Below are 18,378 nucleotides of genomic sequence, written 5' to 3' on the forward strand. Positions count from 1 at the left end.
GAGAACTAATACTTTTTTTTTAAAAGCTGTATCTTTAATGGCAGCTACTGTGCATTTGAAATACTAATTTATCACATTAGAGAGTAGTTCTCAGCTGTCAAAAACTTGTTAAAAAGGACTAGATCACAGTTTCTTGCTCAAGCCCCCAATTAAATACGAAGTGTCAATACACCTAATATGACTCTTCCCTTTCAACCAAAAACTATTATTGTGGACTAATATTTGGCTCACAGGATGCCTAATGTTTTCTTACATGGTAGCTAGTTATAATTCCTCAGAATTAACAATGTTGGCAGTTACACTAAAAATTAGCAAAATTCATGTGCAACACTACTGAAAATTATCTCCCGAGGTGATGAACTCAAAACTTATACACATTTATAAAACAAACAAAATAAAAATACATTGCTTAGTTGAGTAGAATCCAGGGGCAGCTGTGGAAAACGTAAGATCCAAGACGGCAGCCAAATAGGGCTCCTGAGCCAGATCTCGTCTGCTCCATCCATTTCACTTATTTATTTTCATGATTTTTTGTTCTTCCTTCTTAATTCCCATCCTCGGGCAGTAATAGCAATGCCTGAGGTGAGAAGGCCCAGCCCGATGGTAAAGTTGGTGGAGGGGCCCGATACCAAGTGGCGGTCAGGCCTGGCTCAGAGTGGTGGCCAGCGCAGACTCATCTGTTCAGACTTCTCTGCTTAGGGGGACTACCATTTTGAACTTTATACTTTCTTATTCTTCCAATTTATCCCTAAGATTTTGTACCTAGATACCTTTTGTACCTAGGATGGTATCATAAGCAGTGACTTTGTAAACTTTTCACTGTACTTGTGAGTATGTGACAAATATTCTTCTAATTTTAAAACTTAAATATCCTAAAATTATCAAAATGATACATATATAAATGATACATTGCCTACACAACTTGGTAGCAATGAGGAGGAAATACCTTTACCTTTCTAGCACAAGTTCTGTTTGAACTGGATCCTCGCTATTAGAAACAATGTGAGGGTAGAATTCGGCTGGAAATTCCAGTAAAAGTCTATCGATGAGACACAGACGACCAAGCAAAGCCTGCCAATTAGTAGATTCTGTTGAGGTGCCCAGTATACAGCTTAAGACATAGTCAACACCTCCAACTCCAATGGATGCTGCAGGGAGGAAGAAACAAGTGTATATTTAGCATTGAATTTTATACCAAGACCTCTACAGAATATTATGCTTGCTCGATGTAGAAGTTAGGTTAAGGATATTACAAATCAGTACAATTAATAATTATGAATGGAGAAAAAAAACACCACACAGCAGCATTGACTACAATAGCATGAAAAATGTCAGTTCTCACTCACGTCTCTCCATTACATTTGCTAATTAGCAATAGTAGATAACTTGACCATCTGAACTTGATAAAAACAATGACTGCAGATGCTGGAAACCAGACTCTGAATTAGCGGTGCTGGAAAAGCACAGCAGTTCAGGCAGCATCCGAGGAGCAGTAGAATCGACGTTTCGGGCAAAAGCCCTTCATCAGGAAATGAAGGGTTTTTGCCCAAAACATCGATTTTACTGCTCCTCCGATTCTGCCTGAACTGCTGTGCTTTTCCAGTACCACTAATTCAGACCATCTGAATTTGTTCCAACATTCAAGTTCAATCATAGATGATCTATACTTCACTCCCATTGACTTGTCTTTAATCCATTTCACTTGATACTATATCTAATAATAATCTAATGATCGTAATCTCAAAACTTTCAACTGAACCCTATCATCTTCTGTGGGCAAAGAGAGCTCCAGATTTCTACTACCCATAATGCGAGTAAGTGCTCAACTTAATTCCTAAATGGTTCAACTCTAATTTTAAGATTTTGTCCCTTGCTCTAGATTTTCCATACCAGAAAACAAACCATCTAATCCTTTCAAATGCCTGAGTTTAAATACCTCAATTAAGTCAATACTCACTCACTCCAAATTAAAAACAAGGTTACTATCCTCATAACTCTTGAAGCCACGGTCTATTGCAATTAATATTTTACTTTACTCCTCCAAGGCTTATACTTTTTTTAAAAAAGCGTGGAAGCAGCCCCTTCGGCCCAACTAGTCCATACCGACCCTCCAAAGAGTAACCCACCCAGACCCATTCCCCTGACTAATGTACCTAGCTCTTTGGGTTATTTAGTATTACCAATTCACCTAGCCTTCACATCTTTGGACTGTGGGAGGAAGCCGGAGCACCCGGAGGAAACCCACGCAGACACAGGGAGAATGTGCAAACTCCACACAGACAGTCGCCTGAGGCTGGAATAAAACCAGAGTTCCTGGCACTGTGAGGCAGCAGTGCTAACCACTGAGCCATCGTGCCACCAGTATGTCAGAAGCATTACTTAGCATTCTAAAAACAAAAGCAAAATGCAATTTGCCATTTGGATTGCTTTTTTCATCTGTGCATACATGGTTTTCAAAATCGCATTTTAATACCATACTTGTTATTTGTTATTAGGAAAAAAAATCCAATTAATCTCATTGGATCCAAGTGGATGCCCGCACAGTTGCCAATCCTGAACTCCACTTGCTAGTCTTGCCGAATCATTCAACTTACGTCCTTTTATAAATTCTCAATACTGCCGACACAAATCATTATGACTCCTAACCTATCATCACTTTCAATATAAGCAGACTTCTGGTGAAAACTAATCATTACCATCATGTCAATCAGGGTACATTACCATTATTCCTCCTGTCTTCTACCTTCCAACAAATTATTAAGCCAGGACGTAACGACACATTCAAAACTACAGCCTTTTAGTTTTCATAAAAATTTCTGATGTGAATCTTGTCAGAGTGGAGGTTCATTTGGACAATATCCTAACACTTCCCTGACCACCAGGTTGGTTTAATTTTCCCAGGGTTTCACCAGATTCAGAGATGACCCTTTTCCTGACAATTCCAATGCTCATTCAGTTCCTGATGACAGTTTACCATTAGTGATCGAGAGGCTACTGGAATTGGAGGTCTGCAGTTTCCAAGCAACTCCTCTCATAACAGTGAGATTTCCACACCTAGTCTATTTGAATTACATGTGTGTTGGTTATAATTTTCTCAAATATTTTCTTATGTGGGAATGTCACTATAATAGGAGAAATGAGTTACCTGGAAAATACAGACCTCAGATGGCAGTTTTCTTTCCCAAAGGACATCAATGAATGAGATGCATCGAACAGGCAAAACAGGCAGCTTGAGAGAAATGAATTTTCTTAACAAGACGCTTACATAAAAGGTGCAGCATAAAATACACAAGTAAATATTAATACCAACTGTATCTTGCCTGATTTAAGAATTTCTCTGCTCACAGCAAGCTCTCCTGACTGGCCTTTGCACAATTCCAACAGTGTCGAAACAGAAAGTTGGCTTGTACGACTGAAAAATCAAATGCATAAAAAGGATAAATGAAGTTGTACGTATAATATTGTTTTTCCTTCTAACATTATCACATTACTATTTAATACTTGCGTAGTTTACATTAAAAGCATCTTGGAATAGTTCAGTGCTTTAGAAAACAAAAAGAAAAAAAAAAGTGAGCTCTTGCCAAGCAACGGACTGCCCCATGATGGAAAAGAGAGAGGAGAAAAAAAAACTTATTGTAGAAAGAGAAACATCCATAAGTTTAGGAAGTGCATAGATTTCTTTGGAGAGGGGAAAGAAAAGCAGGTTATTTACAGGAAAAAGGTCTGTAGGTACAGCAGTGTATTTGAGTTGTCTCCAAATTAGTCAGGGCAGATTAAAAGTCACTTTGAATGGCATAGATGAAAAAAGCTCCAAAACAAGGAGGCTTTGAAGTTGTTCGAGAGGAAGACATTCTACAAGGCTGTTTGAATGCACACATTTAAAGAATACATTTTAAAGTGACCAATCAGTTGTTAGTTTTGCACACACAGACATTAACTAAAAAGATGCAGAAGCTTGCTTGAAAGAAAGCAAGTACAACCATGCCAACCAAATAGGAACTTTAAAACAGAAGATAAGCCTTCAGAGAGGTTTGATCATCTGTAATGTTTCAGAGGGTATATAAAGGATATAAATTCAGCCCCCAAGCTGGGGTGGTGTCTCACACGCTGTGTGCTGCAGCAGTCTCCTGAACAGGGAGCAGACTTTAATAACCCTGACACCCAGAGGAAAGGCACTTAATCGATTAACCAAATGATCGATTATCCGAACGAAATAATGCACATCCATCTCGTTCGGATAATCAAGGTTCCCCTGTACTCCAACTGTGGTCTGACCAGAGCCTTATATACCCTCAGCAGTATTTCTCTGCTGTTGTATTTTAGTCCTCTTGAAATTAATGCTAACATTGCCTATGCCTTTCGAACTGCCAACTGAACTTGCATATTAACCTTAAGATAGTCCTGTACTTCAGATTTCCAAAGACCTTCCTAATTTAGAAGATAGTTTGCGCCTATATCAAAGTGCATAACCTCACTCTTTTTCACACTGCATTCCATATTCTACTTTTTGCCCACTCTCCTAGCTTGTCCCAATCCTTCTACAGTCTCCCCATTTCCGCAACACCAACTGTTCCTTTGTCCAGATTGTTAAAACGTATGTGAATAGTCGTGATCCCAACACTGACACCTGCAGAGCACCCTGAAAAACACTCCTTTATTCCCACTATCTGCCTTCTGCCAGTCAGCTAATCCTCTGAACATGCCATTTCTTTGCCCCTAACATCACAGACTCCAAACTTATTTCACAACTTGCCTATCAAAGGCTTTCTGGAAATCCAAATAGATTACTGTCCACTTGCTCCCCTTTGTCTAACTTACACCTTCCCTCCTTAAATATTTCAAACAGATTTGTCAGGCATGACCTCCCTTTCACAAAGCCATACTGACTCAGCCCTATATTACCATGCGCTTCTGAGTACTCTGCAATCTCATCCATAATAATGGACTTGAAAATCTTACCAGGGACAGAGGCCAGGATAATCGGCCTATAGTTTCCTGCATTTTTCCTCGGTCTTCTTAAACAAGGATGTTACATTAGCCATTTTCCTGTCCTTTGAGATGCACCCTTTTTCCAAAGGTTCTTGAAAAATCACTAATGCTTCTACAATCAGCTCAGTGATCTCCTTCAGAATGGGCGTGTTAGGTGCATTAGACAGGGGTAAATATAGGGAATGGGTCAGGGTGGGATACTCTATGGAGGTCAGTGTGACCTTGTTGGGCCAAAAGGCCTGTTTCCACACTGTAGGGAATCTAACCTAATCTCCACTTTGGGTGTAGTCCATTTGGTCTAGGTGATTTATCCACCTTCAGAATTTTCAGCTCCCCCAGCACCTTTTCCTTCATCATCACGGCCACTGCTGTCATCTCTGCCCCAATTCTTTTGAAGTTCCGGTATTGTGTTCATGCCTTCCACTGTGAAAACTGATGCAATGTATCTACTCAGATCCTCTTCTATTTCTTTGTTCCCCATTACTTCTTCTCCAGCCCATTTTCTAGTGCTCCAATGTCAACTCTGGCCTCTCCCTTACCTTTTAGATACTGAAAAACCTCTTGCGATCATCTTTTATATTACTTACTAGCTTACCCTCATTTCATCTTCTACCCCCTTATTGCCTTTTTAGTTAACCTCTGCAGGTTTTTAAAGATTTCCTAATCTTCACCATATTGTATGCTTTTTCTTTTGCTTTTGCTTTTATGCTGTCCCTGACATCCCTTGTTAGCCATGGTTGCCTCACCCTCAGCCTAGGAGGTTTCATCCTCCCTGCTAGACTCCCCTTCCAACCAACTTTGACCAGCTCCTCCATAAGACCATAAGACATAGGAGCGGAAGTAAGGCCATTCGGCCCATCGAGTCCACTCCTCCATTCAATCATGGCTGATGGGCATTTCAACTCCACTTACCCGCATTCTCCCCGTAGCCCTCAATTCCTTGTGACATCAAAAATTTATCAATCTCTGCCTTGAAGACATTTAGCGTCCCAGCCTCCACTGCACTCTGCGGCAATGAATTCCACAGGCCCACCACTCTCTGGCTGAAGAAATGTCTCTGCATTTCTGTTCTGAATTTACCCCCTCTAATTCTAAGGCTGTGTCCACGGGTCCTAGTCTCCTCGCCTAATGGAAACAATTTCCTAGCGTCCACCCTCTCCAAGCCATGTATTATCTTGTAAGTTTCTATTAGATCTCCCCTTAATCTTCTAAACTCCAATGAATACAATCCCAGGATCCTCAGCCGTTCCTCATATGTTAGACCTACCATTCCAGGGATCATCCGTGTGAATCTCTGCTGGACACACTCCAGTGCCATAATGTCCTTCCTGAGGTGTGGGGACCAAAACTGGACATAGTACTCCAAATGGAGCCTAACCAGAGCTTTATAAAGTCTCAGTAGCACAACGGTGTTTTTATATTCCAACCCTCTTGAGATAAATGACAACATTGCATTCGCTTTCTTAATCACGGACTCAACCTGCATGTTTACCTTTAGAGAATCCTCAACTAGCATTCCCAGATCCCTTTGTACTTTGGCTTCACGAATTTTCTCACCGTTTAGAAAGTAGTCCATGCTTGTATTCTTTTTTCCAAAGTGCAAGACCTCGCATTTGCTCACATTGAATTCCATCAGCCATTTCCTGGACCACTCTTCCAAACTGTCTAGATCCTTCTGCAGCCTCCCTACTTCCTCAGTACTACCTGCCTGTCCACCTAACTTTGTACCATCAGCAAACTTCGCTAGAATGTCCCCAGTCCCTTCATCCAGATCATTAATATATAACGTGAACAGCTGCGGCCCCAACACGGAACCCTGTGGGACACCGCTTGTCACCGGCTGCCATTCCGAAAAAGAACCTTTTATCCCGACTCTCTGCCTTCTGTTAGACAGCCAATCCTCAATCCATACCAGTAGCTCACCTCGAACACCATGGGCCCTCATCTTGCTCAGCAGCCTCCCGTGTTGCACCTTATCAAAGGCCTTTTGGAAGTCTAGGTAGACCACATCCACTGGATTTCCCTGGTCTAACCTACTTGTCACCTCTTCAAAGAATTCCAACAGGTTTGTCAGGCACGACCTCCCCTTACTAAATCCATGTTGACTTGTTCTAATCCGACCCTGCTCTTCCAAGAATTTAGAACCTCATCCTTAATGATGGATTCTAGAATTTTACTAACAACAGAGATTAGGCTAATTGGCCTATAATTTTCCATCTTTTGTCTTGATCCTTTCTTGAACAAAGGGATTACAACAGCGATCTTCCAATCATCCGGGACTTTCCCTGACTCCAGTGACGTTTGAAAGATCTCAACTAACGCCTCCGCTATTTCCTCAGCCACTTCCCTCAGAACTATAGGATGTAGCCCTTCGGGGCAGGAGATTTATCAATTTTAAGACCTTTTAGCTTTTCTAGCACTTTCTCTTTTGTAATGGCAACCATACTCAACTCAGCCCCCTGACTCCCTTTAATTGTTGGGATATTACTCATGTCTGATGCAAAGTACTTATTAAGTTCTCCTGCTATTTCCTTATCTTTTTAGTTACCTTTACTCAATTGCAATAGTTAAATCTGATTCCAGCTTCACCATAAGCTCTGTAACCGTCTGCCTCATTACACCTCACCAAATCTAGACTTTCCTATTCCTAGTGGGCTCTACCACAAGCTGCTCCAAAAAGAAAAAAGTCTTGGCATTCTACAAATTCTTGAGATCCACTACCAAATCGATTAGCAGAGTCCATATCGATTCCCCCATGATTACTGTAATAGTGCCTTGCTTACATACTTGTTTTAATCTCCTAATTAATTTTCTTCTCCACATTCTAACTACTGCTAGGAGACATGTACATACCTTCCATCAGAGTCTTTTTCTTTTGCACTTCTTCAACTCTACTCACACAGATTCTACACCTTTCAACTCTAACACTTTGTGCTACAGATTTAGTTTCATTTCTAATTAACAACCCTCTGCCCATTTGCCTGTCCTTTCAATAGAATATGCATCCTTGGATATTTCGTTCTCACACCTGATCCCCTTGCAGCGACATCTCTGTGGTACCCATATCATACCCATTATTCTGTGCTACAAGTTCATTTACCATGTTCTACATGCCATTGTTTTGATTAGCACCTCCTCCTCACCCCCCACCCCATAGTTGTCCCCTTATCTACGAGGTGCGAAGTTGGATTCATGACCCTTTCCATACTCTGTCCGATCACTTGTTCTGGAAACTTTAACTTCTGCTGAGTTCTGTTCACCACACCCCCTCCTGCATTAACTTTTTTCATAATTTTCTGTGAACTGAACCTATTTATACTATGTCATTTAAATCCCTAGCCACAACCCTAGTCATGAGATTTGCCAGCTCTCTGGTCCCAGAGTGATTCAGGTGGAACCCATCCAATTGAACAGCTCCCTCTTTCCCAGTACTAATGCCAGTGTCCCATGAATTTGAATCTTTTTCTCCCACACTGATCTTCTAGCCACGTTTACCTCTTTAATTTAGTTGACCCCATTCCTATATACTTGTGGCTCAGATAGTTATCTAAATGATTACTCACTGAAAGTCTGAAGCGGGATATAGACAGGTTGGAGTGAACAGCTGAATAGACTGGAGCTGTTTTCCCTGGAGTGTCGGAGGCTGAGGGGCGACCTTATAGAGATTTATAAGGTCATGAGGGGCATGGATAGGGTAAATAGATAAAGTATTTTCCCTGGGATGGGTGAGACCAGAACTAGAGGACTTAAGGGAATAAAATTTTAAAGGGCCCTAAAGGGCAACCTTTTCACACAGAGGGTGGTGTATGTATGGAATGAGCTTCCAGAGGACGTGGTGGAGGCTGGTACAATTACAACATCTAAAAGACATGGGTATATACCAAGAGGGCTATAGACCAAGTGTTAGCAAATGAGACTAGATTAGTCTAGAATATCTGGTCAGCATGGACGACCTGGATCAAAAGGTCTGTTTCCATGCTGTACATCTCTGACTCTAAGTGTGTGGGCATGGGTCTGGCAGATGGGAGTACAATGTTGGTAAACGCAAGATCATCCATTTTGGTAGGAATAACAGCAAAATGGATTACATAAAATGGTAAAAGTTGCAGCATTCTGCTGTGCAGAGACACCTGGGTGCCCTTGTGCATGAATCACAAAGTTGGTTTGCAGGTAATTAAGGCAGGAAATGGAATATAGTCTTTCCTTGCCAAATGGACAGAGTTTAAAAAACAGGGAGGTTAGGCTATAGCTGTATAGGGTGCTGGAGAGGCCACACCTGGTAGTACTGTGTACAGTTTTGGTCTCCTTACTTGAGAAAGGATGGACTGGCACGGAGTGGATGCAGAGTAGGTTCATTAGCTTGACTCTGGAGTTGAGATGGTTGGTTTATGAGAAGAGATTGAGTAAACTGGGATCATACTCACTGAATTTAGAAGAAAATGTGGGGATCTTACAGAAATATATAAAATTATGAAGAGAATAGATAAGAAAGAAGCAAGGGGGTCATTTCCACTTAAAGTGAAACCAGAACTAGGGGACATAGCCTCAAAATAAGGGGGAGCAGATTTAGGACTGAGTGAGCAACTTCTCCCAAAGGGTTGTCAATCTGTGCAATCCCCTGCCCAGCAAAACAAATGAAGTTATCTCACTGAATGGTTTTAAGGCAAAGATAGACTGAGCTTTGAACAGTAAAGGAATCAAGGGTTATGGTGAGCAGATGGGCAAGTGGAGCTGAGTCCATGAAAAACATTCAGCCATGATTGAATGGTGGAGCAGGCTCGAGGGGTCAGATGGCCTACTCCTGCTCCTATTTCTTAGGTTATGATGTGCTTGTTCTCCTTTTCAATTTAATCCCTAGTTACTTATATTCTGTCATCAGAACTTCTTTCCTCTTTCTACCTGTATTGTGAACCATGAAAACTGGATCTTTTCCCTGCCACTCCCAAGTTCCTCTGCAGCCAAACAGGAGATATCCTGAACCCTGACACCAGGCAGGCAATACATCCTTTGGGACTCCCGACCCTGGCCACAGAGAAAAGTGTGTTTATTGCCCTGCCTGTACTATCCCTGATTACAACTACATTTCTCCTTGAATAACTCCCTGTACCACAATACTAAGATCAGTTTGCACATTCTCCCTAAAGCTCCCACTCTCATCAACATAGGAGACAAGAATCTAAACACTATTGACAAACTCTTGGCCTGAGGCTCCTTCAGCACTACCTTCCAACCCCTTCCCTTGGTAGTCACACCCTCCTGTCCCTACCAGAGACCAAATTTTAGATAAATTAATTTAAGGGATGTAACTGTCTCCTGAAACATACCATCCTGACTACCATAGTAGACAAATTTCAAAACTAAAAATAAAGGTCTACCAATATAAGCAAAACCTGTGGATGCTAAAGATCTGAAATAAAGAGACAGGGTGTGGAGAAACTCAACAGATCTGGTTGCATCCTTGGACACGGAACCAAAAAGTTAAGATAGAGTTTGATATGACTTTGTTGGAGCATTTTGAAAAGGAATCACACCAGACTCGAAACAATAATTAGGAAAGGTACAGGTGCCTTCAACACTGTTGCACTTAAGGTAAATTTTGATTACTTAAAACACAGAACAGAATTTAGAAATAAAATCGGAGGGAAAAATTCGGAAAATTTTCATTTTAGAAAATTACCAATACTGTCTGAAAGGTTAAAGCTAAAGATAACACCTAGGAAATCAATGTTTTCCTTATGTGTTGTTACTATATATTTAAGATGATAGAATCTCCAGAGTGTAGAAACAGACCATTCAGCCCATTGAGTCCACACCAACTCTCCAAAGAGCATCTCACACAGACCCAATCCTATCCCTGTAACCCTGCATTTTCCATGGCTAATCCAACTAACTTGCACATCTTAGGACTGTGGGGGGGCACCGGAGCACCCAGAGGAAACCCAAGACAACATGGGGAAAATGTCCACACAGTTGCCAGAGGCTGGAATTGAACCTGGGTCCCTGGCGCTGAGAGGCAGCAGTGCTAACCACTGAGCCACTGTTTAATGGAGACAAAATTGAGAATGCTGAAGAATGATATTCTATTCGAGAGTTTCAACACAAATACAGATGGCATTATGTAACTACATCACCTAAAGTAATTAGATATAATGAGAAAAGGACTTGCTCAAAAATTAAAATGAGTCCTGAGAAAAATTTATTCAAATCCAATAAAACCATGCTCAATTTGCCCCCTTTAACAGGATCTCTCGTCTAGCATAAATGCAATGAACCAGTTCATTATAAATCACTCCAAAGATAATGTATTCTTATTGTCAAATGCAGCCAAATTCTCCAAACGAATGTATTTACTTCACTTGACCTTATAAGTAGCCACTAGTAATTAAAACATTGTAATCAGCTTTTAGTTCATGGGCTTCTATTAACAAGTGCAACTGCTTAATGATCTCTTATTAAGAGGATATTTAATCTGCAATTCAGAATTAAATATAAATATCAAATATTGTATTTCAAATACGTCTGAATTTTAAAACTGCCATTTTTGTTCAAAATTCAGTTACCTGTTAGCATCTGCACATTTGACCAATATAGTTTCAACTACTGGCCTGAGAAGTCGTTGAAGTCGTGACCTTTCTGCTACTGCATGACAAGGTGTGTACACCAACATGGCTCGTAAGGTTTTCTAATAAGAAATGGGAAATAAATGTATTAACATGAAAAATGTATCCAAGTATAAATAAACAGCAACAACCTGTTCAGTAGGGATATTTTTCAAAAATAGTTGGTTAAGGTTTGTTATTATGTTACTGAATAATCTTAAAGAAATATCCAAAAGAAAAGTGATAAATACTGGCCTAACTCATTTGTTTCGAAAAATATTTTACTGTTCAATTCTGTTTCCTAAAAATGCTGTATATACATTTGCAAAATGGTAAGTGAATATCTATCAATGTAAATTAAATTAAAATCTATGCTGATGCAAAAAACTGATCAATCAATTATTTTTGGCATGAGATTCATGTTTACCACATTAATATAATTTTTTAAAAATCCAAAACTACAATATTTCAAATTTATGTCACCATTACACCCTTTTTTCCCCTCAGTTTAAGACAGCTGTATTAGAAACAGACCTTTGAACATTGAAGTACTACTTTTGTCTATCAAGGAATCAGCATTGATACAATAAGCTTATCTGACAAAGATGTAAAACACGGAATAACCAGGTTTACCTATCAGCAAAACACGGCAGTTAGAACTTTAGCACTGATGCCCCAATTTCCTTGCATTTACCAACAGCAACAGATGGCACAAGTGCTTAAAATCAAATGGACAGTTATGTAGTCCAACACCAACCATATCAATTACATGCAACACACCATTTAATGAAGTAGAATGGGTAATGTTACAGTAAAGGAAATAGATATTCCATCTTCGGTTCTACGGTGATAGACCAAAAGAAGGCCAAACCATTTAAAATTGAGAATCAGAAGTCAGGCTGATGCAAAACTAAAAAACAATCATTTCAGATACATCCATTGAGTGTCTGAATTAGGCAGCGAAACTAGTATTTAGTTTCGGTATTGCTTAAATGTCTACAGAATGGAATGTAAATAGGCAAATAATTTCTCCAAATTGATTGGCACATTATCAATTGAAAAGTACTGTCACAATATTGGCACAGATTCAAATTTTAATCAGAGCTGCAAATTTTTATACAGAACTGCAAATACCCATCCTGCTTTCCTACTGTTCATTTCATGAAATAAAAGTTGTTTGCAGATTGGCTCAAATTTATAGTAATTCTGATCAGACGAGCACAAATGGTAAAACTACAGATATTATTGTAAAATTAAACCGATCTCAATGGGATGGTAATTTGGTACTACAACTAGACTCGGACTAGATTTTCATCTCAATAGACAGCATTTCTATGGTAAAAAAAAGCCATGAAGTCTGTAATCCACCAATACTAGCATTTCCTGATATATGCGTGGAAACAGGGATGTGCAAGAGTCCACACCTGTACAGTTCTCAGAAACATGTGTTTATTTAAAATGACCAGTGATCTCCCCTGAAATCAGGTTCTGGAGTCCAGAAGGAGATTAGACCAGGCAACAGCAGATCTGTTCACAGTGCACTTTTTACTGAACAGTCAGGGTACCATCTTTGAAGTGCAGAGGCAACCCTTGAGGGTTATGATTACAGGACACTTTCAAGGTTGTGTAAAAACAGGAAACGCTGGAGAAACTAAAGCAGGTCTGGCAGCAACTGTGGAGATATATATGTACCTGGAAAAGCAAGGACCCCAATACCACTTCAAACTTTTTTCCAGCCTTAAAAATACCTATTGATTCTGATTTTTATCCCTCAGCCAATTTTCTATCCAAGTTATTACTGCCCTTTTTATTCCACGACTTATAAAACTTACCTCAAATCATATTGAGCAACTTTTTGAAGTCCATGCATAACACATCAGCCTTCCCTATATCAATCCTCTTTCCTCTTCAAAAAGCAGTCTAACTTAGTGTGACGATGTTGTCACTTAAAAAAGTTATTTTGTCCTTGGTTCTTTGGTAGAGAGGTCATAATGGCAGAGGTGCTGAGGCATCTACTTTAACAATGCAAGGGATGTGGCCAGTTCTCCCAGTTCAGATTTTTTCTAGTTTGTTTCTTTTTGCAGTAGCAGTGACAAGCTTCAGTAAAGAGCTCATCTGACTTTCTTCTGAAATTTCTCTCTGGATGCTGTTCCTTCCTGTCTAAGAATCTGTGTTTCCATTTACCTTTTTGCTAAGGGTTATGTTTATGAGTTATATTGGAACAGTTAATCAGTTAAAGTTGCTTTATCAGGCTGGTTAGGTTTTCCAATAGTTCAGTTATTTTAAATTCTGATTTTGTTCGTGTTTTAACTGCAGTGTTTAAATAAATTCTGGTTTTGCTTAAAGCAGAGTGGTTTGACCAGTTGCATCATACCTGGAACACTCACTTCACATCTGCCTTTAAAATAAGATGTAAGGGTCTAGCCTACCTTCTTAAAATATTGAGGGGGGGCTCTGGCCTGGTCCATAACATTAGAGACAGTTTTTCCTTAAATTCACATCCATAATGTTAATCCATATTTTCCCATATAATTTTTAACTCCGTCTCAAATAAACATTTTCAGACGTCTGACCATTGCTGAAGTTAAATTGACCAATTGCTAGACTGAACTTTACACTCTTCCGAAAAAGAGGTCGTGATGTTTGCAATTCTCCAAGACACTGTCACCACCACCAGATGAAAAGGAAGGTTGAAAGACTATTGCCAGTGCCTCTGCAATTCCTAGTCTCATATCCTTTAATATACTTAGACACACCTAATCAGCTCAGGATACCTATTCAAAATTTAAATAGTAGCAGATTATTGACTACTTCATTCACATCAACTAAACCCGTTCCCTCCTCAGTCATCACGGCCTGGGCAACATCTGCCTCAGAAAAGAAGACAGTTGCAGACCTCAGGTCAGGTCTCTTGCAAGAGTAAATCCCCTATTTGGCTCCTAATCAGCTCTTTCTTTAAAAAAAAAACATTAGGAGGTTGTTACAGACTAAGCCAGTCACTCAAAACATTCTTAAGCAGACAGCCCAGATCATAGCTTTGCAATTTGTGTAAGTGTACAGTGAAAATTACCCAGATTAAGTTAATGAGGTTGACTACCAGGTATAAAAACCAGAAAAAAAATTATTTACAAAATTACACAATTAAGCAAGAAGAATAGAATAAAGAACCCCTACAGAACTCAGTCTATCCAAACTAGACTTAAGTATGCTGTTCCGAATATACACAACAGCCCCAATAAGCAAACCCCTTTAAAACATAGCACAAAAAAGGCTCAGATGCTTACAGGGTGAAGTTAGAAGGGTAGAAGAGAGAGAGTTTCTACACAGCTCACTGTTGAACTCTCAGTTCTGGACTGAACTAAACTGCTCAGCTTAGCTACAGAGCTAACCATTCCTCTTTCCATGTACAGGTCACCTCTAAACAATGACCACTTTTGTTTACATAGAAACAAAAAGGCTTCTTGATACCCTTTAATCTCTGTACCAAACCAGACTAATCAGAGCCCAGCCTGGTTTATTACCCCTCTGGGAAAAAAATCAAGAGCAGAGTATTCTCGAGCCAAGGAAGAGTTTTTAGGGAAAAAAGGGACTAGCTTTGTGACAAAGCCAAATCGATTCTGTCCTTTACCATGAAGCATCCTCTTTCCCCAGCACTGCAATGCCCTCCTTAACCAAAACACTTTACCGTTATATCTTTGCTATCTTTTCTCAACACTTTTTAATCAGGAGTAATCAACACCCAGATCTGTTAACCTTTAAGCCAGGGCTGTTATTGCCACAAAATAAGCTCATGAGGCAACATGTGCATTTCCCAATCTTATTCCTATATTCAGTACATTCATATACATGCAGGTTAATCTCAATTTAGACATAATTACTTTCTCCCTTTCTCTGACCCGACCTATTAACTTATTAGATATGCCAATACTTTCTGCCTCTCCCAACATTTCACAATGATAGTACTGCTTAATATTCTGTTTCCACACTCCTGCTGAATTAGTTTAAACCATCAGCACCAGCAAAAACCGTCTTCAAGGAATTCAATCCCAGTTCTGTTCCACATGCAATCTGTCTGACTTGAACTGGTACCATCTTCACCCAGGCTAATCGTGCTTACCAATCTTTCATCTAACCCCCTAAACTCTGCAGAATTGGTAATAATAATTCCAACTGTGACCCCTGGCTTTTCACCCATTTGTAAAAAGAGGCCTCAAAACTATTCTGCGACATCCCTGACCCTTGCACCAGGAAGGCAACATACCATCTTGGAGACACAACAAGAACCAAAAGAAACACTTGTCTGCTCCCCTAAAGAATTCCCTATTAGTACTGACCTTTTACTCTTCTTCCTACCCTCCTGTAATACTGTGGTGGTATTGGCTTGACTCTTGCTCTAATTCAAGGATTTATCACCTTCACAAATACCCAGAATCTCTGGGTACTCCTACACTACCTGTTTCTCTTGGGCTGCCTGGTGGTCACCCATTTGCTGTGATGTGACCACCTCTTGGACTACATCTCTGCCTCATATTCAAAAGTTTTCAGTAAAGAATTGTATAAAATATATGTGGTAAATAGTCAGAAATTTACTTAATTACATTTGGACAACAGGCCATTAAAATGGGATTTTTACAAATCTGGTTGAAGAGATGTTACAGCTAACTGCAATCCACCTCATGGCACATAGATTACAATTTGCTGAAGACATAGCTCAAATAGTGATCGATCTTTGGCCTCACATGCCATTTCCCAGGATATCACCCAAGTGTCTTCAGAACTGACCATCTTGCTAGAGAAAATATCCTCAGACCAACATGAGTAGACAATACTTGTTAAGTTGATAATGGGCAGAAATGATCAGGTATTGAAGAAAAACTAACTAGTGTTGTTGCCATTCCAAAACGAACAGGTGTGAACAGCACTCAAAGTCAAGGAAGCAAGAGGAATAACAAAGCACATTATATCCAACAAATCACATTGTTAAGGTGCAGAAGACAGTCATTTAGCCCAAGTTTTTCACCATGTGTTGTAAATTAAATATTTTAGAGAGACTCTAATAACCGTTCTTTTCTTCCAGAGGGAACGCAGGGCTACTGGAGTCAGGTGGCAGTTTCATCATGGTTCAAGAAGACACTTGTGACACGGCACAGGAATGTGATGGTCCCAAGCAGTGATCCAGAGAAGAATGCCATAAATCAACCTGTAGGAAGTACTAAAATGAAAGGAATTGCAAAAGATGAAGGGCAAAAGCAATTTGGCTCAACCAATGAAGGTCCTTGGAGCTGTGACAAAGGTTTCATCAGAAAAATGGCACAGGAGCTGAAAGACTACAGAGAAGTTAACATGTAAACACTCTGCTACAACACTCCAAGATACCCTCACATCCTATTGCAAATCTGATGAACAGATATCCCAAAAATGTTACAGAGCAATATCATTGCTGTGAAGTCGGGTCTTTAAAGAGGTAAGAAGAGTTTAACTTTTTCCATCTATTGGAGGTCATATAACTATCAACATTAGCCATAGCCCAAGGAAGAAAAGGTCTTATGCCTCACGAGCAGAAGAGCAACTGCTGAGTCAGACAATTATGCTGTCTTCTTTGTTCTGATGGCATTGGATTCTCAACTGCTGTTGGGACTGCATTTATCCACATCAGCTAGGAATACTTTTGGATTTGTGCCACATAGTGGTCGAAGGGTTTTGGATAATCAAGGGGTGAAACTGCTTACTCCATTGTATCCAATTTCAAATAAATTGAGTTTCTTAAGCAATGTCTGGGCAGAGAAACAAAATTAACATTGAATCTGATTACTTTTCTTCAAAATAGACTTAAAATTCAACCTCTGCCCTACTTTTGCAGGCATATTATCTGAAGCTGGTCCAATTATCCATCTCATGATAATAACCACCTATCATATGGAACCATAGTTAATGCCTTGGAAATCCAAACAATACTTCCACTGTTCCGACGATCTATCCTTATACCAAAAATAGGTTTGCCAGTTCTTCAGATTCTCAACACAAAAAGTTTTTATCATGTGATCCAAGTGCACCATCCTTTAAACGCAAAGAATGCTTGCCTGTTGCACATTGAACTGTGGAAACAAATGTGCCAAGCCGCTTAGGGGCAGCAAGTGAAATGAAGACTTGTTGAAATTACAAATGAACTAGTATCAACGTAAAAAGCAAACTGCTCATGTCTAATAGTAGATTCTTAAATTGAGTGTTACAACATTGTTCTGCAGTTCATGTGAAACTGCAAGTCCGGCACCAAAGAAACCTTGCACCAGACAACCGTATCAATAGTTAAAATGTTTTTTTTAAAAGTTTCCAATGTGCCAACACAGACACTGTCCACGTGAAGGTTTCTAACTTCCAAATCCACGACACAGAGGGCACTGTGACCTGCAGTGTCATATACGTTAACTAGAATAAACCACAGGTTAATTTTGTACACTGATCAAAGTATTATCAGATTTCCATTCCCCAGAATGCTCTGGAATTGAAAATCTAAATTTCCCTGAAAAATAACAATTCCACACTAACTCATTTTGAGAATCAACAAATGACAAAAACTTTTTTAAAAAATACATGACAATTGCTTTCTGGTGTCATCATCCACTGAAGGATAGCATTATAACAGCAAATACAACTGTCAAGTAGTTAATTAATAGTGGACTTTACAAAATGATGAGAGTCAGTGTCTCGTGTTCATGAATTTGCCTGTGATACATAATGACAGGCAAAATGTTCAGTAATATGAATGCAAATCCAAAAAAACACATGGACT

At 39.7% G+C, this 18,378-nt stretch overlaps 1 protein-coding gene across 2 annotated transcripts in view; it reads right to left on the reverse strand.

The window, feature by feature from the left end:
* Positions 1-18,378, reverse strand: part of map3k1 (mitogen-activated protein kinase kinase kinase 1, E3 ubiquitin protein ligase) — a 130,343-nt gene that overhangs the window by 26,599 nt on the left and 85,366 nt on the right. For both annotated transcript variants that reach the window (XM_043689029.2, XM_087988960.1), the window contains exons 11-13: positions 11,550-11,671; positions 3,321-3,412; positions 953-1,148 (exon numbers count right to left, since the gene is read on the reverse strand). In XM_043689029.2, the coding sequence (XP_043544964.1) occupies positions 953-1,148; positions 3,321-3,412; positions 11,550-11,671 (410 nt within the window). The remainder of the gene's footprint in view (positions 1-952; positions 1,149-3,320; positions 3,413-11,549; positions 11,672-18,378) is intronic.

The sequence above is a fragment of the Chiloscyllium plagiosum genome, unplaced genomic scaffold (assembly GCF_037043375.1).
Source record: "Chiloscyllium plagiosum isolate Xiang-an unplaced genomic scaffold, Cpla_swu_hap1 HiC_scaffold_1, whole genome shotgun sequence".
Classification (NCBI taxonomy): domain Eukaryota; kingdom Metazoa; phylum Chordata; class Chondrichthyes; order Orectolobiformes; family Hemiscylliidae; genus Chiloscyllium; species Chiloscyllium plagiosum.